Source organism: Ylistrum balloti, unplaced genomic scaffold (genome assembly GCF_031769215.1).
Source record: "Ylistrum balloti isolate Yb309-2 unplaced genomic scaffold, AGI_CSIRO_Ybal_v1 Utg369716, whole genome shotgun sequence".
Taxonomy (NCBI): Eukaryota; Metazoa; Mollusca; class Bivalvia; order Pectinida; family Pectinidae; genus Ylistrum; species Ylistrum balloti.
Genome location: NW_026781939.1, coordinates 447,572 through 474,256, shown reverse-complemented (window position 1 = coordinate 474,256; position 26,685 = coordinate 447,572). Strand labels below are relative to the sequence as shown.

At 33.1% G+C, this 26,685-nt stretch overlaps 2 protein-coding genes across 2 annotated transcripts in view; one reads left to right on the top strand and one right to left on the bottom strand.

Moving 5' to 3' along the window:
* The window catches only part of LOC132565359 (proteasome adapter and scaffold protein ECM29-like), a 42,038-nt gene extending 36,236 nt beyond the window's left edge, over positions 1–5,802 (bottom strand). Inside the window, exons 1-8 of the mRNA XM_060230004.1 lie at positions 5,717–5,802; positions 3,703–3,833; positions 2,747–2,863; positions 2,054–2,172; positions 1,765–1,914; positions 1,241–1,498; positions 794–835; positions 192–270 (exon numbers count right to left, since the gene is read on the bottom strand). Of these exons, the coding sequence (XP_060085987.1) occupies positions 192–270; positions 794–835; positions 1,241–1,498; positions 1,765–1,914; positions 2,054–2,172; positions 2,747–2,863; positions 3,703–3,833; positions 5,717–5,750 (930 nt within the window). The 5' untranslated portion in view covers positions 5,751–5,802. The remainder of the gene's footprint in view (positions 1–191; positions 271–793; positions 836–1,240; positions 1,499–1,764; positions 1,915–2,053; positions 2,173–2,746; positions 2,864–3,702; positions 3,834–5,716) is intronic.
* A 419-nt stretch (positions 5,803–6,221) lies between these two features.
* Positions 6,222–24,727, top strand: LOC132565348 (mucolipin-3-like). The gene is made up of 14 exons (XM_060229996.1): positions 6,222–6,336; positions 7,494–7,744; positions 8,132–8,323; positions 9,786–9,942; positions 11,082–11,172; positions 11,675–11,771; positions 11,975–12,071; positions 13,215–13,333; positions 13,723–13,872; positions 18,862–18,975; positions 19,459–19,581; positions 20,152–20,358; positions 20,718–20,857; positions 21,127–24,727. Exons 1-14 carry the CDS (start codon positions 6,222–6,224, stop codon positions 21,170–21,172), a joined length of 1,899 nt encoding a protein of 632 aa, XP_060085979.1. The 3' UTR covers positions 21,173–24,727.
* The last annotated feature ends 1,958 nt before the right edge of the window (positions 24,728–26,685 follow it).

Genomic DNA, 26,685 nt, shown 5'->3' with positions numbered 1-26,685 from the left:
AATTGTTTTGAGTTTTCTTTTATCTTTTTGTAAAAACTCTTGTCAGTGAACAGTAATATATAAAGATTTATTATTTTTGGTGTTACATCTACATTATGACTATGTTGAGTGATAATTCACTGTCTTACTCCAGTGAACTCTAGGGACTCAGATAATAAGATTTATCTAATACAGTGTATAAATGACCTTACCTTGCCCTTGATATCCACTGTCCCCTGGAATACACTGAACAGTTGCTTTATAATGGCCTGATTATTCCAGTCTATACTCCTGTGTTGAAAATACCAAATAGAAACTTGACTAACATAAAAAGGGCGAAAGGTTCCAGTCATCTCTCAACATAGTGAGGTAATACGTTCTAAAATTGTACAATTTGTCACACCTTTAATGAATTATTCCCTTTAGCAACATGAAACAATCCATCCAAGGATCAAATTTTGATATCAAGTTCAGGAATTGTTAGACCTTGACTTCGGATTATCATCCCAGATATAGAAAGTTTGTATCTTATCAATACATCATGAATCATCAATTTATTCAACATGTAATTTAGACAATGAAATATCTTCAGGCAATGGAAGACAAATATAAGAGGTTGATTTCAGGAAACTGTTGCTTGTTTCAAATGACATTACATAAATAATAAAAGGTGAATCATTCTATTAGTATTCCAGTTTACTTGTATGGAATCAATTTATCTAATATAAATCTGTTCCCTGACATTTTCATATCTGCATTTTCGCATGGACATTCACAATTTTCTTAAATAAACTACTGTATATCACAAACTTACCCTAATATTCTTTTCAGTTCCATATCAGCTGCTGTTGCAACACTGAAACAACAGTCCAAATATTTTGAAAAATTATTCTCAAAGTAGGAAAAACACACCATTTTAAGATCACCAAATTTTCAATAAGCATTTAGAAATTTATCAATATCTGGTTAGGTGGTGCAGTGACAATGCACTCACCTCTCACCAAGTAGTTCAATTTCTTCTCACAGTCAGATCCTTCTGTGATTCCATTCAGTCCAACAATAGTGATTAATATAAGCTGACAGCTTCTTTCACAATTGTTGTAAAATAAATAAAGTTTATAGTTATATTTGTATTGATACAGAGTTACTAACAGAGACAGCAGGGAAATGACATTAATTTGTACCTCTGTTAAAGTATACAAATATCTTTTCTTAAGTCTGTTGCTGCCGTTTTAACCTTGTTTCCTGATCAACAACTTACCTGTGTCGTGTGTCAGCAGCTGCTACAATGTAGTGACAGATAACATCTTCCTCTGCCAGAATGCCTGCCCCCAGAAACTTGAGCACCCCAATCTTTGCCTTTTCAAGTGCTTCAGGTGTGAGTGCATTGTCTCCGGCCACTCTTCTGAAGGAGTATTCACTGAGGCCTGGTGGGGTAGGGGTAACTGGTGCTGTGGGTGGGGGCGTCGCATCAGGCTGGGCCGATGAGGGCCTGTTTTGAATGGCTGCCACATGGGCACTACAAAGAAAGACAATGTCGGGTTTCTTTATAGATAAAAGGTTTTACCAATCCACTCTTATAAGAGAAAATCTGAAGAATATTTTGCCATTTGCTATATTATATTTTCAATATGGGTAAATATCCTACAATTTTCAAGCATTTTGAAATTTGAAGTACATACATAATTGTTTAAAATTATCCATTAAATTATCAGGTTACTAGCATACAATAAATCATGTTTGATGTCAGTTTAACTTCACTTTACAATTGGATAAATAACCTACCTGTATGGTAGGAGGAGAAGATCCATCATATAATCCAGTAATACACCTGATGTCTGGTGTTGATCCGTCAGGCCATATACAGCCTGGCGCTGTTTGGCATCACTTGGGAATTTAATGTACTGCATAGCTGGTATCAAAAGCTGCAAGAGGCTAGAAACAAAAGCACCAAAACAAATAATATACCTAAGCTGTTTAGAATTCAATCAACGAAATTCTGCCGAAAACTGAGTTGGGAAATGTATTATTCATTAAAAAGGGGAATAGAAAAAATAAGAAATAGAGATTATACCTGTCTCTCTGTGATTGTGGCTTGCCCTTCAGACAGTTAATCAGAAGTGGAACAAGAGTGGCTTGCTTCTCCTTGTCCAGGCGAGGAAATCCCATCTTAATGTAGATGATGGAAAAGTTCTGAAATGAAAACATATTTCAAAATTTAAATACAAACATACAAATTGATCATAAAAGTATTTCATTCACATATTATTGAGATATAAACATGCAGATTGCTAAAGTACTATACATTAAACTGAGCTTACACATGCTTCCTTCACAAACAAGAATCCAAGATGCAATTTCACTAACCAGGTATCTTTTAAATTGAATTTTGTCTTCACCAAGCTGCACAGATCTATATTACACCATTAGAAACCAAATCAAGTATCCACATCCTTGTATAAAGTTGAATCTAATTACACTTAAAGCCTATCAATCCTTATCAGTTGGGGAACATGTATCCCATTCTTAGTATTGTAATGAGAGAGCTAAGCATTCACACAGATTAATGTATAATTCAACATAAATTATACAATACACAAAGTCTCTAAATTTACAACATAATCATTTGAAATTAAAAGAATATCAATTGAGTACATGGTAAACCATGAATTTGAATGAGCTACTTTTGTACAAACTAATGAACTGCTTCACTATCAGTTAGCCCTGAGTGATGATTTAGATTATATGTTAGCAATAAAAATCTTACCGTTATAATTGAGGAGGCTGAGGGATCCTGGAACTGTGTGATAAGAGTATCTACTGGAAGTTGTACATTTGGACGACTCTTTAATCGCTTATTGATGTGGACCAAGAGTTCCATCACCTTAAGAAAATCACAGAAATAAGATTATGGTTTCTGAACTAGAAGTGCTACAGTTTATCTTTACTTCAGATAACAAACAGTCAAGGTCAAAACACATTAATGCTTAAAAAATACAAAATAGTTTTATCAAGCACTTTTCATCACTGGATTATCAAGTAGCTTGTACCAGTAAAAATTGAGAAAATATTGGGATCTTTTTCTTAGTAATACTGAAGGTATTCCAAATTCTTTCTTCATTGGGTTTAATCAGCTAAATCAGTATTATCTTTTATGTCTCCTTTTCAAATTATTTTTTATCAATCTAAATACCGAACATGCAATACTACCACTGATAATATTGGTTTATATTGTTCTGAGATTTTTAATGTAATATCATCATCACTAACTAACCTTACTCTGATAAAGAAAGGGTTTAAAAACTATTCTCTGAATAAAAGTAATCAAAATAATGTCAAAAAAAATAATGCAATTACAGGAGTTTGTTTTCGCTTCTATTTCTGACATTATATTGTAGTTGTGAATTTGTCACTTTTTTATCTTTAATATTTTTATATCAGACATATGAAAATTAAGTATGTTTCAGTAACACAAACATAATTCATTTTACATCTTTTGTAACACATATTCAGCATTAACATCTACTTATAGACTGAATGGAAAGGTGTAGAAGGGAGTTAAAATTCATGTATGATCAAGGACATGTGCCACTCACTATGTCATCAGATAATATTGTTGAAAGTTTCATTTTGTTGGATGTTTTTTAAGATGATAAATCTATTCTTAGTAGGTCAGACTGAAACACAATGAAGGTAAGTATAAGTCCTTAAATATCCACTAACCTTCTTTCTAACAGATTCATCTGAGCTGTTAAGTTTTAGTATCACTGGAGACAGGAATTTTCCCAGTGCTGTCTGGAACTGTTCATCTGTTTCCGCAGATCCGATACGGAGGAACACTCTCTCAATCAGGGCTAAACAGTAATACATATAAATTATCAGATATCGTCATCTATACCGTTGATGGTTATTAATAATTTTATACTGCATTGCTGCTCTTCATAATTGATATCACCACAGGTTTGATCTGCACACATGACTACTGGATGTTATTTACCTTCACATGTAGTACTCAATCTGGACACAAATAATATAAATTTAATATAAATGGGACAGAGTGTGAATGGAAATGAAGGGAAGTGTTTTGTATTGTGTTACTTACCAGTAGTTTATAATCAAAGACTGCAATTATTTTATTTGAGCTTTTGTCACACACTATATTGTTCCTGAACAGACTGAGTTTGAGTACAGAAATGGCCATTTTGCAATTTACAAAGAAAAAAATAAGTTCCATAGCGCATCAAAACATTCCTAAAAAGAACCTTGTTTTATGCATTTTGCTTTATGCAAAATGATTTATGGTATATGCTAAATGCCTTATTTTTAATTCTCATTGAAAGATTTTAAGATGACCTATAATCATTATGAAAATATCTTGTAATGCCATTTTAGGGTAATAAATGATTCACAAGCTTATGTTATTATATCATCTACAGATTAATGTTAAGTGCTGTTCCCATTTGTAAATTTTATTTGTAACGGTCTATTCAATTGCATACTTACTTTTCATACTTAGTGTGAATTGTTTTGCTACTTTTTTTTTGGTGAAATGCTGAATGTAAAATGCTTGAAGTGAAATGTTTCTTATGAAATATGTCTTATTGATTTGAGATGCTGAATTAATGTTCTTGAGCTTTATACATGTAGGCATACAAACGACCATGGACACTTTTCATATTTTTTCGAGTTTGATCATAAACTAAGATATTTGATGGTCTAGACTGAGTTTCAGAAGCAATAAACTGACCAATCACAGACTGATGCTCTCCCTTAAATATGACAATGGTATGATACCTAACTTCAAAGCCAGTAAAACATATGATACTGTTATGTTACCTTTGTTGAGATTTGTTTGATGTATATCAATGGATCAAACTGGTCATCTCATTTTATCAACAAGGTATTGTGCATAGAACCTTCAATTTTCCCATGAAATGTTCCAGGGGTGCAGACAGGGTGAGTATAACCCCTGGAGTATTGAGGATGCAGTTCACACTTCACATTATGCTTTTTTTCACTTGAATTATTTCGTATTCAGCATTTAGCAAGTCAAACCAGCTTTCCATAGGAAGCATTTTTCATTCTGGCAATAACAGTCAGTGACTTATGGGATATTTGTGTCCTTGGCTCACCCTGATTTTTTAATAATTATATCATGAAATAATGGGACTCATGAATATTCTGGATTCTGGACATAACTTTTTTAAATCTACAAAAATTACTGTCTATAATAAAATAAGCTTTCTTCACCAAGAACTCAAATGCAATGAAATGTATTATTCACATCACGTTTTGTAGTTCTTTTTTACATCAAAAGTCATGACCAACAGCTGAATCCATCAGCACCTCCAAATTCAAAATTGAGAGTTAAGAACTGGATTGCTGTTAACTATCACAAAGACTAACAGATCCTGGAACATGCAAGTGACATCTTCCCCATTTGAACTTTACACAAGATATCGACTATTAATCATATCTTTCAAAAATTTGAAGATTAATATATATTTTTGTTCTTAGGCTAGTGTGCGAGTACCTTCACCCTGTTTCCTTATGCCTAGTTTTGGCGGCAGACTTGGTGAAACTTCTGTTTCAAATTCAGTCATGATTTGTAATCCGAACTGACTTGTCGAACACACATTGTCAGTGACAGTGTGTGTTATTGTATTAATTATAACATAACCGTAGCTTTTCCACAAGAAGCAGACAAAATTCTCACAATTAACGCAAACAAACATACCACTCTCGTCTTGGCCTGACATGCTGATGGGCATGTACTGTCAATTTTTTTCTTCTTTTTTTTTCTTAAGTCGGTTGCAAGACCTAAACTCTCATCGTCACCGCTAACCGGAAGTACATGTGTTTGTTTACGATAGCCCTAAATTACGACAACTCGTTGAGAACATTTTGTATGACATAAACTTTCAAAACAAAATATTAAAACTAAAACACTTAAATATATGTTATTAGAGGAATCTAGAAATATGTTATCATTTTATACGGTATCACGACACTGATGCAGATTACAAACTTCCGGTAAATATAATCAGCTGACTTCAAGGGATCCCAAATACGAAGTGGGAGGAAATATTGTCATGACGGATTGTGCATTCTATAATTTGATCTACCGGAGTTTTGATTCATTTGAAAAAACTTAATTTCTAATATGCTTTCTGTAGGACTAATAAGTAATTGATACATTTGGAAAGTGATATAAATAATTTCATTTTCATTGGAGACTTGATATGTCGGAAAACCAGGTTAAAAGAAAAGCGGAAGAAATTGAAGTTGGAAAGTCTTCAGACAACTCAGACACTGACGAAGAACAACAACGAAGACCACTACTGCCGAATCGTACAGGTTAGGAACATTTCAAATGACATTGCCGATCATATATATATATATATATAATTATCTCCCCTTGAATTCACACCACAATTAAATTTTATTGCGAACTGTTCGTATACATTGTTGTTTGGAATCTTATTAGGCGATTCAGTTGTAGGTTATGCACATGAAATTTTTCTTATCTCACATTGATGTCTTCTGATAAGTGTATGCATCAATAACTAACAGATTGATCTTGCTCAATTGCGCTGGCACATCCTAAATGGCATTGTCATTTTGATTTTACAAACAACATTCAATATAAAACTTAATAAATAAAGTTGTGTCTGATGCTACCATGTCTGAGTCATTAAGGTGTCAGCCCATCATTATCACTAGCACTTCACCACCTGGTTGCAGATTTGAGGCCAGCATGAATGATGAAGCAGTTGTCAGGTGGTAGCCATAGGTCATTGGTTTTTCTCTGTGAACTCTGGCTTTCCTCCACCAAACAACCTTGTCATGGTTCTTGAATTACCACAGCTGTTAATAGGATGTAAAGCAACAAAAAACTAAACTTAAATTGCATATTAATCTTAATTAATTTCTTTGTTCAATTTTATGAGATAATTAATTTACATCTGTACATAATAACTATTACCAATTACTTTGATATTGGCAAAGTTTAGAAGATATGTCACTTCTTCTGAATAATTACATAGTTAATAATGTGATAATCTTTAGCTGATGTCTACAGTGGATAAATATCAAGTGGAGAGGTCAGGGATGATTTCGGTTATGTGTATGAAACCACAAGAACATGAATCATAATTCAATGTACTAAACTCTATCTAAGTAGCTAGTATAATTTTAAAGTGTCATAAATAAAAGAGAAATTGATAAATATAGACCTTGCCCATAGGCTCTCCAAATATTTCAACCAGATTACCCAGTATATATATGACTTACACAAAATTTACTAATTCTGTGTGTTTGAATCTGTACTACATTTAACAGGTCGGTTGTTTGTACTGATAACTTATATAAGACACTGTAAGGATGATGCTTTTTACATGGCACATTCTTACAGAAAAGAGGTGTTGTGGAACAAACTGTTCATTTTTTTTTCAGATCAGTAGTCATTTTTTTTTCTATTACAATTGATTTCATACCATTTCTTATCATTTAAGAGCTAAAAATTATGGCAGAGAACAATGAACAGCCAGATAACAATGAAAATGATGAGGAAACGTCAGAAAGACAAAACCACCCTCACCTGCTGCGACGAGTCTCCTCATACTATACACCTTACCTGGAGGACAGGCTTCGCAGAAAACTCAAGTTTTATTTCATGGGTCCACATGAAAAGTTTATAGCAAAGAAGAAGTGTCCATGGAAACTATTATTACAGATCCTAAAGATCATCATTGTCACAATACAGGTTTATACTTTGATGAAGTTGTACTTTGAGAGATTTGTGTGTTTTGCACGATGAAAAAACAACCAGTGAATGCGGTCACGTCCCATATAATTAACACCTTTTGTAAAGCAGTGGTCAAGTCCCCTTACTTGCAGTGCCTATTTTTGTCCAAGAGACATAATGTACAATGTACACAAATGATCATGAAAATATTCTTTTGGTAACACCTTTTTTATCAAGCAAAAGCAAAATTGAACGACGAGAATGGTCACTGATTCAGCATACATTGTATATTTAAAATGATAATGTTGGAAGGAAAATGAATATGTACAGTGTACAGTGATACTCCAATTTACCTCTTCCTTTGCAGTGATAGTAATTGTTTCCTTAACCATTGATAAATTACAGTTGGTCATATTTGGATTTGAGCGATCAGAGTTTGTGGGTTATGTAGAGAAGAACAATTTAGCCCTTAAACACCTCTATCTGAAGAATTGGGACTCAAGCTATGAGACTATGCCGTATCCCCCTGCCACTGGAAAATATGCTCTATATGACATTCCAACCCTCGTTGACTATATCAACCACACAGTGATGAAGGTATATGTCTGTTAATGTAAAAAAGTGTTTGTGTAAGCTGTTTATATTATGTGACCATCATGTGATCAAATACATAACACTACATTTTGTGTTTGTGCTTTTTTTTGTCATTACCAATTACTGCTTCAGGTAGCTGTTTGTAACTTTATTCACCTGTCTAGGACAAGGAAGTAGGACATTTCTCTATAAAAATATCAAGATCTTTGACATAGCTGACAGATAAGGTACTATTCAATCAAACTTCCTTTACTACAGAAAAATATATACACCTAGTAATTTGATATGATCTTCGACAGAACATATAAAATCTGTCAGGACTTCCTGTAAAACTGGTTAATCATGTCTATTCAATTTAAGTAAAACTTGTTTTTGTAATTGCAGATATATATCAAGTATATCACATTATGAACAATGACAGTTGGTTTCACTTAAAGATGCACTTAAAGAGTTTACTTAATGATTATAAAAAGGAAATCCTTATCTGTTGATCAACTTACATAATATAAATATAAACTTTATTTATCGTAAAACAATATCAGAACAAATTATTTCAACTTATACTAATCACTCTTGTTGGCCCATATGAAAGTGCACAAGGGGTCTTATTGTGGAAGGAAACCAGAGTCTCCAGGATGGGACAGGTGACCCCTCACATTTTCACACCCGTTCCGGGAAAAGAACCTAGAGCAGTTAGGTAAAAGGAGACTGCATTACCCCTACACCACCCAACCACCCTTCTGTTGATCAACAGTTTGGATGTGTAAATTTTTGTGTCATATCTGATAAGGCAAGCACACAAACACTGTCACATGGAAATAAAAATGGCAACCCACCTGAATCGGTCATAACGATGATGGCAATTAATGTCACTGAATTCACAATTCTGAATTTGCATATTTATCAAATACATTTGCCACACCCATGATAAAATCCATTTTACTTGCTGTGTCACTACTGTCACTGTAATTTCTGCTTACCATCATGTGTTCATGTTTACATAATGAACTGACTCATTTTTAAAACTATCGCCTGACATTAAGGCTAAATATTAGTGGTGTTTTCTACATCAAAGAAGTAGTCAAGCAGGACATTCAAAATCAACTGTGAACATCAGTATAGAGTAGAAATTTTACTGGAAGTATAAAAAATCTGTACAATCAATAGCAAAATTAATGTATTTACTGTGATGTTCACTTAAGTCATTAGTGGCAATCATAGGGTTAGAGTTCAGAGGTCATGGTCAATATTTTACACCCTTGCTTTAGAAAAAGTTTTTAGTACATTTGTATAATCATTTGCCTTACGTGAGTGTACTTTAGTCTGTCCCATGGCATATTTCCAACATTTTTTTCATTATTATACACAGTTATGATAAAAAGAATCACAGAAAAACATTTTGGTGAAGGGCAGGCTTTTTTAGTTTTCCTGATTTGTATTTTAACTGATATATTGTGTGTTTCAGTTCAACAAAACAGAAGAACAAGCCCTTGGATCAGTGAGATTTGTTCATGACAAACATGGTCATGTCCTTCCAATGACTTTCTGCAGTATCCATTATCTTAAGGGGGAAATCTTTGAGAACAACGATACTTATGCCTTGGATTCACAAACAGTTACAAGTAAGGGATCTAGAGCACCTGGATTATATACTGAATTCTGTCATTTCTACTCGTGTAATACTGGTCTGCCAAGGGCAATACACCCAGTTTCACTGCCACACCCACCCATGCAGACACTTTTGATATGTCCCTTATCAGTTGTCATCGTCACATGATACAATGTATACACAGTTGTGTACAAACAGTTATTTGCTATGACTGTTTTTTTTTTAATAATTTTCTAAGGTAAACTTTATTTGCCAAAACTATGCATGGCGAATTCATGTTCTATGTCAATTAATTGCATCATAAGAAAATATTTTTGTGTAATATGGCATCTGCTTTAGTACATTGGCAACGTCTGAAGCTATTTTTTCCCCCGAAATTTTAGAATGAGAAATGAGAGATAAATACTCTTTCATATGGCAGGGTGAATGATATGATATTTCACCTTTGAGGTTATAAAATGTGGTCAAACCCTTGGCAAAACTTGGGCCTTTACGACATCTTGTGACCTTTTTAGTGGAATATTCCTATCCTACACCCTGACGTATGAAAGAGTCTTATGGTATTTAGCAATTTCATTATTTTTTAATTAGAATAGTACTGTAAGATATGTTCATAACACCATCAGTTTCACTTTATTCATTTGAGAGCAAGTCCTCATATTTCTCTATATGATATTTGACATAATTACCAGAATTGTGCGAGTCTGTTTGTAACTTTCCAAATTTCTGTGATAAATGATGAAAAACAAGAAATCAGCATAACACATAACTTTTTTTAAGTGAGCTAGATAAGTTTTAAACAGAAATGGGATACTTTGACCAGAACCAGGACAAACTAAGTTCTTTTATATTGAACAATATGTACTTGCTCTGTTAAAAACAGTAATAGGACTAGAACTACAAGGAAGGCTTTGTTGATTACTCAGTGAATAATTCAACAAATATTAAGTGAATTTCTCATGGAATATTCATTTGACTGTTAGATGAATACATATTCAATAGATATGTTGATATTACGTGTATTATAGTTGTACCTAATTCATTGTTCTAGATGTAATTTTGTCACACACATGTCATCTCATTTTCTCGAGAACACTATTCACACTGGTACCCTGAGAGAAAATTTTATCTATATTTCCTATTTGTTTTCAGACTGTACAGACCTGGTCTTAACCAATAGCAGCCATGATTTTGATATAATGGAATATCTGAAGAATAAAAATATTACTCTAAAATTCGACAGGTAAGACAACCTGTATTCCCCTACATACTACATTTAGACATTAAAGATTTGGGTATTTAGAAGTTAAAGATTTGTATATTTGAAAATTTATGGTTTGTGTATATAACATAATGAGATGTCATTTACTAATACATGTACCACTTTACTGTAAACTCAAGGCATTTACACCAACTATCAATGCAATGTAGATGCCAGTGTCATTATTATCATCATAACACAGTAGAAAAAAAATTAACAATGAACACTATTTATGCTAAAATTTTCTTTTTTAAGCCATTTAATTCATTTTATACATACATTTAGATTTAGGTATACTTATTTTCTCTGAACTGATCTTTTCATTTAGAATTTTATGATCCTTTATAATGTTCAGGAAAAATATTTTATTTCAAAATACTTGATGCTTATGTTTCAGTTTGACACTGTGAAAATGTGGCATTGAACTCACTTCAAATGCTTTTTTAGATAATCTAAAACATTTTGTAATTTATTTGTTTGACAGAATTTTGAAAATTGAGCTAAGGTTTCACCTGAAGTCTTACCATTTAGATATTGACAATGGCCTGACAGCTCCAGAATGCTTTAGAGTTACAGGAAAGGTAAAGTGTTAGAGCTTAAGTCACAGGAAAACTCAGGTGTCAGAGTTACATGTAAAACATTGTTGACAAATAAAGAAAGAGTTTCCTTAGCAAGTTTGACTTTTTGGAAGGAAAGATAAAGAGAGATTATGTGTGAACCATAGGTTTCAGTTTTCTTTAAAGGATAGTTTATGATCCTGACATTTGCCTGTGTTATGTTACAGGTGGTGTTTGATGACAGTACTAGAAACGGTCAGATGTTGATAGATCTGGTGACCACTCTTCATGAATTTGACTGCAATGGAGAATATTCCTTCAAAGGTACATATGTTGTAGGAGTCTGACTCAATGAACATGAGGAAGATGCGGAATCCCAAAAAGGACAAAAAAAATCACTAGATCAGAGTAAAAACATTCTCAGTCCCAGATCATATCATTGACTAGGAAAATTCCAAAATAGTCAACAAGGAACACAACCTTTTCAGGCAGTTTATTAATGAAGCCATCTTGATACAGTAGGCTAATACTAAACAGGGACGAGGGGGACCACAGTCTCTCATACATCTATGATCAAGTGTTCAACAGAGTGTAGCTGAAATGATTACAGTACATTGTTACCATATTGTGTATTTTTTGGTCTATAATCTGTTTACCATCTCGTCACACCATTTTAGACCCTAGTGTATATAGGATTCTGAACCATCTTGTACACTACATACATCAGTGCTTGTATGCTCCATACTGATTATTTGTCTGATGCAGATGATGATGTAATCATCAAAACATCACACTCTAATCTTCTACTGGTTATGTTATAAGAACTTCTTTTCTACTGATACAAATCTATTCATATGCACTCTGATATAGACTTAAGTAGTCAAATTCCTCAATATTTGTAATTTGATTTAGCTATATAAACACCTACTTCTAGTTATTATTTATATGTAAACTCTATTTTCATTAGATTTTAAGTTTTTCAATTAAAATTGGTTATGTATTCAATTGCATTAAAGTTTCCTTTCTGTATGTCTAGTTATTTTTGACAATTTACATGTAGGCTGGAATATACAACTGTCTGTTTTAGTTAAAGAATGGAGAAACAGTTCAGTCCTTAAATAAAAATGGAAGATTTTGAAAAAAAAAAACCTTCAATAATGTTTAATTTGAGTTTATTCTGCAGGATGCATTGGCACTGATCCATAATTCTACCTCCTCCAAAGAATCTCTGCTGTATATATCCCAGACATTCACTGTCTTATGCATGTCTTTCTATCTTCAAAACCTATGTCAACCTGAGACTCTCTTTATCTCCCATACCTAAATGCCCCAAAAAAACCTTTATACCTCCAGGACCTTCACCCTACAGAGAATAGCTTTATCTCCCATATAAGTGGTTCTCATTCCAGTGTAATTATGTATACAGAGCAAACTTTTACATTTATAATGCCTTTGTTTGTTTGGCAGAAGCTGAATCAAACGAAAGGATCAAAAACACACTTTTTGATGTGTTTGTAATACTGATTAGTGTATTGTCCAGTGTGTTGTGTACACGGTCAGTGGTAAGAGGTCTACTGTTACAAAAGGTAAGATGTAGTAATATGATGTTTTAATTTTGCTGCTGAAGTGAGAATTTGAAAAAGTTACATAATTGTTTTTAACATTTGGGGAAAGAATACCTTGATATAATTTGTATGCAACATGTTTGTAGTATGCTATAAAACAGAGATATTATACGAAGGTTTTTGTTCCATTCACATTACTCTGCAGAAAATGTTTCACACTAAAATTCTTAATTGAATAAATAGCAGAAGGAGGAATAAAACTAATGAAAATAGATATAACCTACATGGTGTATGTTAGTAAGTATTCCAGTTGATCAATATCATATTGGAATTAGTGATTCTGTAAAGTAGATTTATCAGTAATATGCTGGAATGTTGGTGTATAAATTTGGGATCTGAAATTTTTACAGGAAACGGTTAAATTTTTCAAGAAGCGTTACAGAAAAGATTTGCCTACTTCTGACAAGCTGGAGTTTGTTAATTTCTGGTATATAATGATCATTCTCAATGATATTTTAACTGTGGTGGGATCATCACTGAAGATAACTATTGAGAACAGGGTAAGTAACTTTGAGCTGACCCTATTTATGGTAACACACCAGTATGGATCATATATATTCACTTTGAGCTTGTCTTTAATTCTTTTGACCTTCTGTATGATGCATGCATTTAAAAGTCTCAGAAAAGTGTATTTATGAAGTATAGTTTCACAAACTAATAATCTAATACAACATGATAGTTTAAGCTGCTTTTTACTGGTAAGAAAACTGAATTTAGAAAATCATAAACTATTCAGAAGTTTAATTAAAGTCTGAGATGGGGGCCAGTAATTAAGAATCTCAGAAGTTTAATTAAAGTCTGAGATGGGGGCCAGTAATTAAGAATCTCCCTTTAACATTGGTCTGTCAATGTTCTGAGCTGTCCTCTGAGGTCCATGGACATGTTTCACAAAACTACGTGAACAGTGTCTGTTGGTGTTCATTGATGTCCTCAGACTTTGTCTATTTGTGCTTTCCATGGATGTCTGCTGACATATTCCACAAACATATTGTGGGATGTTTCATTGTCTACTATATCACTATGTCTATTATGACAATGGCTATTTTCTCTGTGATGTCACTTTGGCTATTACATCAGCATCTTTGTGATGTCACATTGACTTATTATGTCAGCATCTCTATGATGTCACCATCTCTATGATGTCACCATCACTATTATGTCAGCATATCTATTATGTTGCAATGACAGTTCCATTAGCATTTCTGTGAATTCACCTTGGCTATTATGTCACATTTTTGTAATGTCACCTTGGCTATTTAGCAGAATCTTTGTGATGTCACATTTACTTATCATGTCTCTGGCTTTTACATCAGCATATTCGAGATGTCACCATGGCTATTACTGCAGAATTTTTGTGATGTCACCTTGGCTTTTACATCAGCATCTTTCTGATGTCACAATTACTTATTAGGTCAACATATCAGTGATGTCACCATGGCTAATATGTCAGCTTCTCTGTGATGTCACTGTGACTGTTATGTCAGCATATTTGATGTCACAATAACTCTGATGTCTGAATATCTGTTAAATCTAACTATACTCAACAAAAAAAGAAACGCACTTAGCTCTAAAGAGATAATGGAATATTTGGTCAGGTATTACATCAAGAATGATATCCCTTCTCAACAATCTACCCCTAGAATCAGCTAAGCATGACAATTTAATGTCTTTAGTCCAAATCAGGTGGCCTGACTAAACCAAGCCTGATTTTCTCAAACAAGTAATTTCAATTAATACTTGAAGTTCAGCCTCATTAATGTTTCAAGTTGGCATTTTGATTTTGCCACTGACTGAGATACCATGCTTAATGTAGATTTAGAGGGGTAGAGCAATTGCGATGTTGATGGATGGTTATAGCTAAACTGCTGACACAAGAAAGTTTGGCAAGCTCTGTGTACAATTAACCATCTCTATACACATTTCCATGCTAATGGGTTAGTTTCTGATCTTCCCAGGAGTGGTCGTCTGTGTGTAACAACCTCACAACAGGGCAAATCAATTGTTGCACTTGCACAATAGATTCAATACAGTTGTAAAGACTGTGTCACATACCTTAGGAACTAATGGCAGACCCTTAAGTGCTCAAACTGCCAGGAGCCGCTTGCGTGCCAAGAGAATCATTGTGCGCAGACCTTATGTCAGGCTACCTTTGACACCACGGAGATGGCAAGTGCATCTTGACATGGCCCAAATAGTTTTTGGATGAATGGTAGAGGAGTGTGATGTTTACCGACGAGTCTAGATTCTGTCTGTATTGCTCAGTTTGAAGAAAAAGGGTATATCGCAGATGTGATGAGCATTTCACCAACACATGCATTGGTGAACATGATAAATTTGGTGTGGCTTCTGTAATTGTTTTGGGGGCATCTCCCATGGAGTAAAATTACCCTTAGCGGTCCTAGACCCAAACCTCAATACCGTTCGATACAGAGACCAAATCCTCCAACCACATGTCCTTCCACTTTCTAGGCGCCACAACCTAATTTTCCAGGGAAACAATGCTCGACTTCATATTGCCAGAGTCTGTAGTAATTTGCTCATGGCAAACATTGTTCAGCCTCTTGAATTGTATTGTAAAAAGAAGACTTGTCCCATCACATTGATATAAAATTTTATACAAATTTCCCAAAATATCATATTGATACCATAATTTTATTGTGCGTTTCTTTTTTTGTTGAGTATTTGATGTCACAAAGCATGTGATTTCATTTCAGAATATTATCACATAAAAATCAAACAAATAAAAGAAAAAACATTTCCTTTAGTACTGATGTCTATCTCCATTTTAGACAAACAGGACTGCCACCTGTCAGGTTTGAATTATCCATGATTTCCAGCCCTAATATCACTGTTGGGATAGCATGTGTTCACATTAATATGCAGTTCTGCTGTATGATATCTGATACAAGGGCGCATTATATATAATTGTTCTGGAATAATGAATAAGTAGCTTTATTAAATTGATGGTATTCAATTCTGCTACTCTGATGTCAAGTGGGCTTATCAACTTTAAGTTGGGGCTACCAATGATTTTTTATAAAATCTTAGTTGTTAGACTTTTTCCCATTTCTGCATATGGATTAGTGCATGTACATTGTATACTCAATATATACAGTATGCCATACCTCTACTAATATTTACTCCTTGTAAATATATTCCCAATACTTCTAGTGAATTAGTTATATACCATAGTAAAGAGACATTGTCATCTTATACAATGGACTATCCACTACTTATACACAATGTCCTTTCTCATTATGTTTCACTATAAAATAATTACCGGTACTTCATGACTTTAGACACCAATATTATCTTTGTCAGCTGCATAACTTATGTGTCACCTACATTCACTAAATTGTTGTTCTGTAGAAACATTGAGTCTCATCCTCTAAAAATTACTAATTAAAGAAGTCAGCTATGACAAAACCTCAATTCAGTTTGTTTCAGGGTACCAATGCCTAGATCACTGTCACTGTTTATAGATAAATCAAATTTAAAACTCATTCAGTTGTAAAGATCTAGTGACATTGTTCCTGATATATTTGTATTACGAGAACAAGAGTTAGTGTTTGATGGTTCTAATATAATAAGTAATATGATATAATAACTTGTATATGAGTCGGGGCTTTCTCACCATTATGTCCATAGAAACAGGTAGTTAATGCCTCTCCTCACCATTGTCCTGATAGAGCAATAGGTGATTAAAAAAATGAATGCCACTTCTCACCATTAAGTCCATAACAGCATGTGGTTCTTGCCACTTCTCACTATGAATTCCATAGCAACTGATTGTGAATGCCTCTTCGCTCCATTGTATCGTTAGTGGTGGTTGATGTCACTTGTGACAATCATGTTCATAGCAATTGATGGTAAATACCACTTCTAGTCATTGTGTCCATAGCAACAGGTCGTTGATTCCATTTCTCACTGTCTTCTACATATTGATTGATACTGTTTACTTTCCTTATGTAAGTGACAACTTTAAATGTGCTACCACTTGATCCCTTATTAACCAATAATGATATTTCATCAATGATTTAACCTCTTTTTTTTCCTTTTTTTTCAAATTTTCAGACATCTAAGGTTCAGATATTTGAAATAGAAGTATACTTGATACCATGGATACTGAACCATGATTTTCTTGATCTGTATTGGTTAAGCAACAACACTCCTTTATCCTTAATTTTGATTTTCGTTTTCATGAAGGACTTTAAACTTTCTTATATGGTAACTTTCTTAATTGATTTCACCTTCTTATACACATGCTGTGGCACTTTTTCCCAATTAACTGCTTTGTCTGTAGAAGTACTTGCAGAAAAATATTTTTTCAATTCAATAGATACATTTTACTTGTTAATATCAGCATGTGCGTATGATTCAAATTGTTTGACTTTGTATTCAATTTCATAAACATTTCTCAATAATCCTGACATCAACAAATGTATAATAAAGTGGTATATTAAAATCAAACATGTCCTGTTGTAATACATGGTATAAATTACTAACATATTGCTTATACATTTATGATTTAATTGATATAAATGTGCAAATGAATCTTTTAATCTACTAGCAAGGCAAAAGTTAAACTGTGTTCTTTCTCTCTGTTTTTAACTAATTTGTTGATCCCGGAATTTGTAACACTGCATTTGCACGCTGAAGTCTTGTGATTATATAAACATGCATTTATATTAACATGCACATAATATATTAGCCGCACTCCTGTATAACATGCATGCTAATTACTGATCTCTAATTTGCAATGCCTGTCTCAATATTTCAGTTACTAAGTTGTAACTAGTTAACCATCAGATTGACAATATGGAGACAATGCCTCATTTTTATATATCAGTTTTATAAAGCTAGCTTAGGCCTTAAAATCTGTGTAAAATTTAGATTAATTTTACATTAAGAATGAGAAAAAAGGTTTACTAATTCAGTACAACTGGCATGACATTTGCAAATATCTAAAACAATGATTGTTTTTTATTTATTTTTGGTAAAATAAACCTTTTGAAAGTTCTTCTATATGTGATTTTTTTCTCAGAAACCTGTTGACTTGGTGTGTTCATTCAACAACAAAAAATCTTGCAATAAACGTTCTCATTCATTTTAATAAGCGTGAAGAAAATATACATTTAATTATTTCCCTTTATGATATTGTTCAGTACCTTCAAGTTGGTGCATTGATACCGAGTTAATTAAATGTAGATATATGATACAGGATATGTTGTTTATTTCAGTAGATATGGCAATTTAAATAACAAATCAATTACCTCCAGTTTTTGAAAGACATTTTGACTAGAGGTCGGCAGTTTTGACCCTTTGACTTTGCTGAGTTTTGACTTAAAGATACCATAAAAACTTTCGTAAAAATCTACAGTTGTTTAAATTTTTTCAATAATCTGTAGGGGATAATTCATGTTATGTCTAAACATGTCTACCAAAACATAGGAAGAAATTAACCTTTTCATCAAATGTGTATGTTTCAGCATGCTTCAAGCTCGTCAGAGAACTATGACCTCTGTGGACTTATGTTAGGTACAGGAAATCTCCTGGTGTGGCTAGGAGTCTTACGATATATTGGTTTCTTCAAGACTTTCAATGTAAGTCAACATTTTATGTGATAGTGGTATAGATCATATGAGGAGAAAATATTATTCAGACACATACACAACATATGTTTAGGCCTATTATCTTTTCTTCCTTCATGGCCAAAAATTCTAATTAAACATATGGTCTTATTCTCCTTGTACTTTTTCAGGAGCCTCTGTGTAAATTTTTCTTTTGTTCGTATTTTGCCCTAGTTTTATTGAATTTAGATTATGATTATGTTGACATGTTGGTATTTTCTTGTTCTTTTTTCCAACATGTCACAAAATTATATACATGTGAAAACATGCTTTGCATGCCATTTTTAGCATGATTTTAACATAAATATGCTAAACACAAGTGATTTTCAGTTATTTAGATAATATCACAGACAAGGGGATATTCTATATACCTTTGATGGCTAACAGTTATGATGTGTGGCTACTTCTATGACATCAAATTGCTGTACTAAATGACTGCTTTATTCCTAATTACAGATTCTGGTGATTGTACTAAAGAAGGCATTCCCAGATATCATTAGATTCCTTGTATGTGCTCTCATTATCTACGCCGGCTTCATGTTCGCGGGATGGGTAGTACTTGGACCCTACCACATAAAGGTAATGTTAGACTGAAAATTTCTGTCTCTAAGATACTGATTTAATGTCAGTATTTACATTTATTATTTATTGAGCTCATCTAAAAGTGTAGTCAATAAAAATGTAAATATCAGTAAAAGCATGATAAATGTGAATACTGTCTTTAAAGTATTATTAAAGAAAGTTGGGGTCAAAGGTAAGGTTAGAGGGGAGCAAAATGTCGGAAACATTCACTAAGTGTGAATATTGAAGGTCCTTTTTGTTAGGTCACATTTATTCACAGCTAAATTCGATTGATAATGAAAAGAAATTTAATTCTTGAGTATTTTATTATGGAAAGGGGTACCATTCACTCATTGGATAACGAGCTTATTTAACAAGTGATGTCTTGATAGGCTGACTCTGTCAGTAAGAAAGTATGAAAACTGGACTAGTATCAGCTGTATAGTGGTGGTGTCTGGATTTTTCATGATTGAAAATTAGTGATGTCCAAGTTACATGTTGAGTCTATAGTGTGATAATTACACAATTACTTGTTTAGAAATAATCTTTTAAAGCATAATGATATTTATCCATTTTCTCTCTTTTCAGTTCCGACATATAAGCACAGCATCGGAGTGTTTGTTTTCTCTCCTCAATGGCGACGACATGTTTGTGACATTCTCAGCCACAGTAACAGACAACAATCTTGTCTGGTACTATAGTAGGATTTACCTGTATCTGTTTATATTGCTCTTCATCTGCGCCGTACTCAACCTCTTCACAGGTGTTATACTTGACACCTATGAAATCATCAAGGTAAATACCGAGGATTGATACTCAACACTTACTAAACTGTCATAGTAATTTTACTGTTATAATACTCAACACCTACAAAAACATCAAGGATTGATACTCAACACTTACTAAACTGTCATAGTAATTTTACTGTTATAATACTCAACACCTACAAAAACATCAAGGTAAGTACACAGGTATGATAATGGACACCTACATTATCATCAAAGTACCTAACAACACAGGTGTTATACTGGACATAACGTGATTAACAGAAAAAGGGTGTGCAAAATTTGTAAAGTTTTAATTGATATCAGTAGTTGTAGAAATATATCGAAATTTTTTTTTATTATTATTTTTTTCAATGTTTTTCATTGTAGGAGTATGCTAAGGAAGACTCGTTCCCCAAAAGTGCCTTGGATTTGTTCATAGAGGAGTGCAGTGACCCACCGTCATCACATGCCTACAGACGAGAGGATCACAGCTGTAATCCACTAGCCTGTCTATGTTGTTGTGTTAAGTACGTAAGCCTCCATTGTTATGAGATTTTGTTTAATTTCAAAGCATAAATTACTGTGAGATGTTTGAAATTCAAAATTTTTACAAGTTAATGATTATATTTTTTAATGATATAATTTGAAAAACATAAATACTTGACTAATTTCTTTATCATGGTGGCAATTACAAAGAAATATATAAAGAAAAACACTAATTTTAAGATCAATTATTCAATCACTTGTTCTGTAGGATTTTATCAAACTCATTGGGAAAATTTCTTTTCTATTTTAGGCGTGATCCAGACAGACCCAATGAATACACAAGTTTGTTGAACTAAATGTTATATTGTACATGTCGTACAGACTGAACAATCACAGGTGTTGTACAGACAGAACAAATATACAGGTGTCCTGTAGTATTTCATCACAGGTGTTGTACAGACAGAACAAATACACAGGTGTCCTGAAGTATTTCATCACAGGTGTTGTACAGACAGAACAAATACACAGGTATCCTGAAGTATTTCATGGCAGGTGTTGTACAGACAGAATAAATACACAGGTGTCCTGAAGTATTTCATTGCAGGTGTCGTACAGACGAAATAAATACACAAGTGTCCTGAAGTATTTCATCACAGGTGTTGTACAGACAGAACAAATACACAGGTGTCCTGAAGTATTTCATCACAGGTGTTGTACAGACAAAACAAATACACAGGTATCCTGAAGTATTTCATGGCAGGTGTTGTACAGACAGAATAAATACACAGGTGTCCTGAAGTATTTCATTGCAGGTGTCATACAGACGAAATAAATACACAAGTGTCCTGAAGTATTTCATCACAGGTGTTGTACAGACAGAACAAATACACAGGTGTCCTGAAGTATTTCATCGCAGGTGTCGTACAGACAGAACAAATACACAAGTGTCCTGAAGTGTTTCATCGCAGGTGTTGTACAGACAGAACAAATACACAAGTGTCCTGAAGTGTTTCATCGCAGGTGTTGTACAGACAGAACAAATACACAAGTGTCCTGAAGTATTTAATCGCAGGTGTTGTACAGACAGAACAAATACAAAAGTGTCCTGAAGTATTTCATCACAGGTGTCGTACAGACGGAACAAATACACAAGTGTCCTGAAGTATTTCATCGCAGGTGTCGTACAGACGGAACAAATACAAAAGTGTTCTGAAGCACTCCATTGATGGATCATCAAACTGAAATTACGATAGGAATACAGAGGATAGGAGTAGAATACATCAATCATTCCCAAGTATGAGGTTGTCCCTCATATACCTGGTTATTCTTAGAAATCTTTATCATTAGAAGATTTGTCTCCACATGTTATTGAATCATCGTGCAATTTTCGTCTATATAATACCAACTGATTTATTTATGTTTGTGTTTATGTGAAGTACACATTTAAAGTTAAAGGTTTTGCAAAAATCTCCTGTTGTCAGTATATCCAGTTAAGTATAAGCATACCTTTGTGTAAATAGTTCATGGCTAAACTTAGTTTCTACCATACCCCTGTAGTATATTATGGAATGCTAGCTAAATGTTGTTGTCCATAAAATGTTTAAAACATTTACATTTCGTATTGTCTTTATAGATAAAGTATTGTGAAGAGCCTAAACGTAAAGTGGAATCATTTTTCACAGAAGTCATGAGACAGACTTTATTTTGATTTATTGATTTTCCTGTCAAAGTATCTGTTTCCATCAATTTTATAGCATCTTCCGAAACATCAAAACATCAAACCCCTCAAAATTTACAAACCTTTATATAGTTAATAGTTAATTACAGAGATATTTAATCATTCAACATACTAAGTGAGTTTACCACTAGGGTCACTTTCTCATAAGAGGTTGAAATGTTGGACATTCTGAACCTGTTAGAGAAATGCCAGGCACAGATCGGAACTGAGGATGGACTATGTCATATTTGGAACATGCAGTTTGAGGAGTCCAGATGTATTTGTCCGAAGCTAACTGGCTGAATGTTATTAATTTTCACAATTTCTTCCTAGAGCAGGATTTGGTGCAAATATATATTTCCTGAAATGTTACACTGTGTGTGTTATCAAAGTCATAGAAGATTTTTTTATAATCAGTTCATGGTTTATGTTCGACAGGAAATTCTAAAACTGTGCATTATGAACTTTACATAATATTTCTTGTACAATATATACTGTACAGGTGTAACCCTGGTAAATACTAGCTGCAATATATATCACTCGGCTAGAGAGAATTTCTCTTTAGCTTACTCGGTTGAGTGTTAGACTAGCAAGCCAGGGGTCCCAGGTTGGATTCCTAGTGGAGGCATTGAAAAAAATAATGACACAGGTACATTTATTTATCATAGAATAATTCCAGGCAACCTGAATGTTTCAGCCACGCTACTCGAAAGTGTAGAATTAAATTGTACTGGTTACCTGTACAGTCTAATATATAGTATTAATGTATTGTTCATCTATTACCCTTGTACCTATTAAAAGTGCTAAATTACTTAATGTGATATATAATGTCAGAAGCTTTAAAGTGCCAATAAGTATTTATACAATATATATATTGCAGTCTTGTCAATGTTGTTTGAAAATGGTAGTAAAACTCTAAGGGTATTCAGAATGGAACCTCGTTTAATTTTTCAAGGTTTATTTTATTACTACACCTTAGACAAAAATGAGCATTGCAGAGAGAGATTACCAAGTATAATGAGTTATGAAATAAACAAGTATCAATTTATGATTCATACAAAGAAAAGGTTACTGTGAATATGTCATTAAGACTGTGGTCTGCCATGGTGGATGCATCGAGAAGGTAGACATTTTCAAACAATCTTGAGAATTTACTTTCTTATGCATGAAAAAATCATGGTTTTTATAAGCATTTCATAAATAGAACAAGTAGTTTGCCATTGACTGGAAGGGCGGATGGGCAGCCCACAAGCTGTGTAAAAATATTTTCGTCTGGAGTATGACTTTATTTGTATTTTACCTACTGGTAATTCCATCAACTTTGTCACACATTTACATCATAGGATGTCAAAGTGTCTCACCAAGAGATCAGGTTTTGTGCTCCTCTTTTGCAGAGTTATGGTCTTCTGGTCTATTTTTTTCTTGCCTAGACCATAATTATGATAGTTCATCATCTACAATTTCCGTATCTTTTTCATATATCATCTTATTGGATATTACTGAAGTTATTATCTATCACCTTCTTCATACAAGGGAGAATTGGATTACAAATTAATGTGTATTAGTTTACCACTTGCCAACAATCTATTCCCTCAGGTAGAAAATCTATTGCCTCTTATTGTGTTCTAAATTGGTAAAGCTTTTTAAGTCTTTTTGTGTTATCTGTATAAGGCTTTCGAAGGTTGTAAAGGTCTCTATATTAGTTGCTTTAATCTGTAAAGGCAATAAATCTATTTCTTTTAAAGTCATCAGTCTCGTTTGTCCTCATACAGCTTTGCACTGATACATATCATTTCTTCTATTGTCCTCAGAAGTGAACATGTGAAGATAAATGTATCTGATCACAACATGTCATTTGATTGTATGCTGTAAACATAGTGATCACAATCAAATTTTAGTGTGTATCACTTTTTGGCAAAATCGCTCATTGATAGATTTGTGCAACAAGGATTGCTATATAACAACTTTAAAACTGCAGTTAGTTCAGTCATGTTTTAGTGCAACACTTTCACTGTGGAGCACAAGAAGATCACTGCTAGAACATTTATGTGTACAGTATAACCAATATATAAGATACTCCCACTACACTAATGTGTCTGAAGGTGCTATTTTTAAGTTTAAAAGAAATGTTTTGGTTACTATCAATAATGTGTGGCAAAAATGTTTTCTACTTTTCAATCTTTGCTTTTTCAAGTTATGGATATTTTCTTAAGTTTCACATGAAATCAAAATAATTCTTTTTTATTATCATTATAATATTTTAGATGTTTGTGATGGTAATTGTTTGGTAAAAATAATATGTGTGTATTAAGAAAAAGAAAGAGCGAGAGATGAATGTTTGCTTCAGAACCTGACAGGTATATGAGTCTTAGAGCTAACAAAACTGCTTAAAAGTTTATTCTTTGTATAATTTTCCTCAATTAGAAAAACTTATGAAACCATTTACACTTCTTTTCATGTGTTTGTTTTACTTATTTTGTTTTATTGTTAATGGCATATTTACAAATTTGCAGAGTAGAATAAAACATATTAATGGGTATTATAAGCTGAGGCAGATATATATGACAGTAAAATAAAACATATTAATGGGTATTATAAGCTGAGGTAGATATATATGACAGTAAAATAAAACATATTAATGGGTATTATAAGCTGAGGTAGATATATATGACAGTAAAATAAAACATATTAATGGGTATTATAAGCTGAGGTAGATATATATGACAGTAAAATAAAACATATTAATGGGTATTATAAGCTGAGGTAGATATATATGACAGTAAAATAAAACATATTAATGGGTATTATAAGCTGAGGTAGATATATATGATTCGGTCAGTGTGTTGTGATGCAAGTTTTTATCATAAGACCACCATGTTATACAGAGTATAATACATGTATATAAATGTGGGGATTTATGCTTCAAATTTGTCTGTTACTTTTTAGCCTCAACTTGTGAAACTGAAAAGGGGGGATCTAGAGAAGGGATGGTGGCGAAGTTAATTGTCAGTAATCAGTTCACTAGAAATGCATTGCATTCATACCTTATAAAATAGTGTGTCTTCTCTACTCTCATCTCATAAAATCTGAAAAGTAAAACGTAAAGTTGAGTAAGCCAGTGTGAACATGTAAGTAGTGTCATCTATACATGTGAATCGTGTTTATGTTTCCAATAGATAATGATGGGCTTATTACGACGCAAAGGCTCATTAATAAACATGGTTAAATATTTAGGTGTTCTTTATTATCAAACTGTTCATATTACAACCATTATTGATATACAGACAGCAGATTTTAACCATTGATGGGGTTCAGTTTATTCTAATTTGTAGCACCATGACTTTCTACTAGTTATAACCAGACGGACCATCACATATTGTGTTCAGTTTATTTATATATCTCACGATATAAGGAAGTATATGTCTGATGTTGTAAATTCATCTGAATATTAAAGAGTTTGTTTGTTTTGAAGTACATAATTATGTATTTGTTACATTAGACAAGACAGCAGCAGTTGCAAATCTACCTTAGAGGCATTTTCAACTTTATTTTATATTTTAACCATATGGTTGTGAATTTTCTGTTTTTTCTTTGATTTATAAAACATTCCAGAAATTAAACACATTGACTTAGTTATAAAAAAAGTGTATACATGTACACCAATCATCTGTACCCTCATTGTAAACTGTTAATCAACTAAATGTTACTGTTGTCTTCCAAACATTGAAACCTACAGACCTGAAAAAAGTTTTCAGTGAAAAAATGTCACATGACAACCACATGACCTCACCTGGCACATATTAGTCAAGTGACAATATGTTAATAGACACAGTATTTCCAAGCATCCTGTTGGGATGGATGGTAATCAAAAGAATATTAATGACTGTGATACTAACCAAGGCTTGAGTGCTACTCTTTTTTTAAGAAATAGGTTAATATTATTTTTTATGCTGTTGTCATAGATAATGTCACGATGGGATATTGGGTTTTTTCTTTCAATCTGTCATGTGTGTTCATAAAAATACATGAGTTCTTAATGTAGAATCATAGCAGTTAAATACTGTATACAACTTAATGATACACTATGTGCTTATGAAAATACAAGGTAACCTTAATGACACTACTCACAGAAAAAATAATTCACATGTAGAG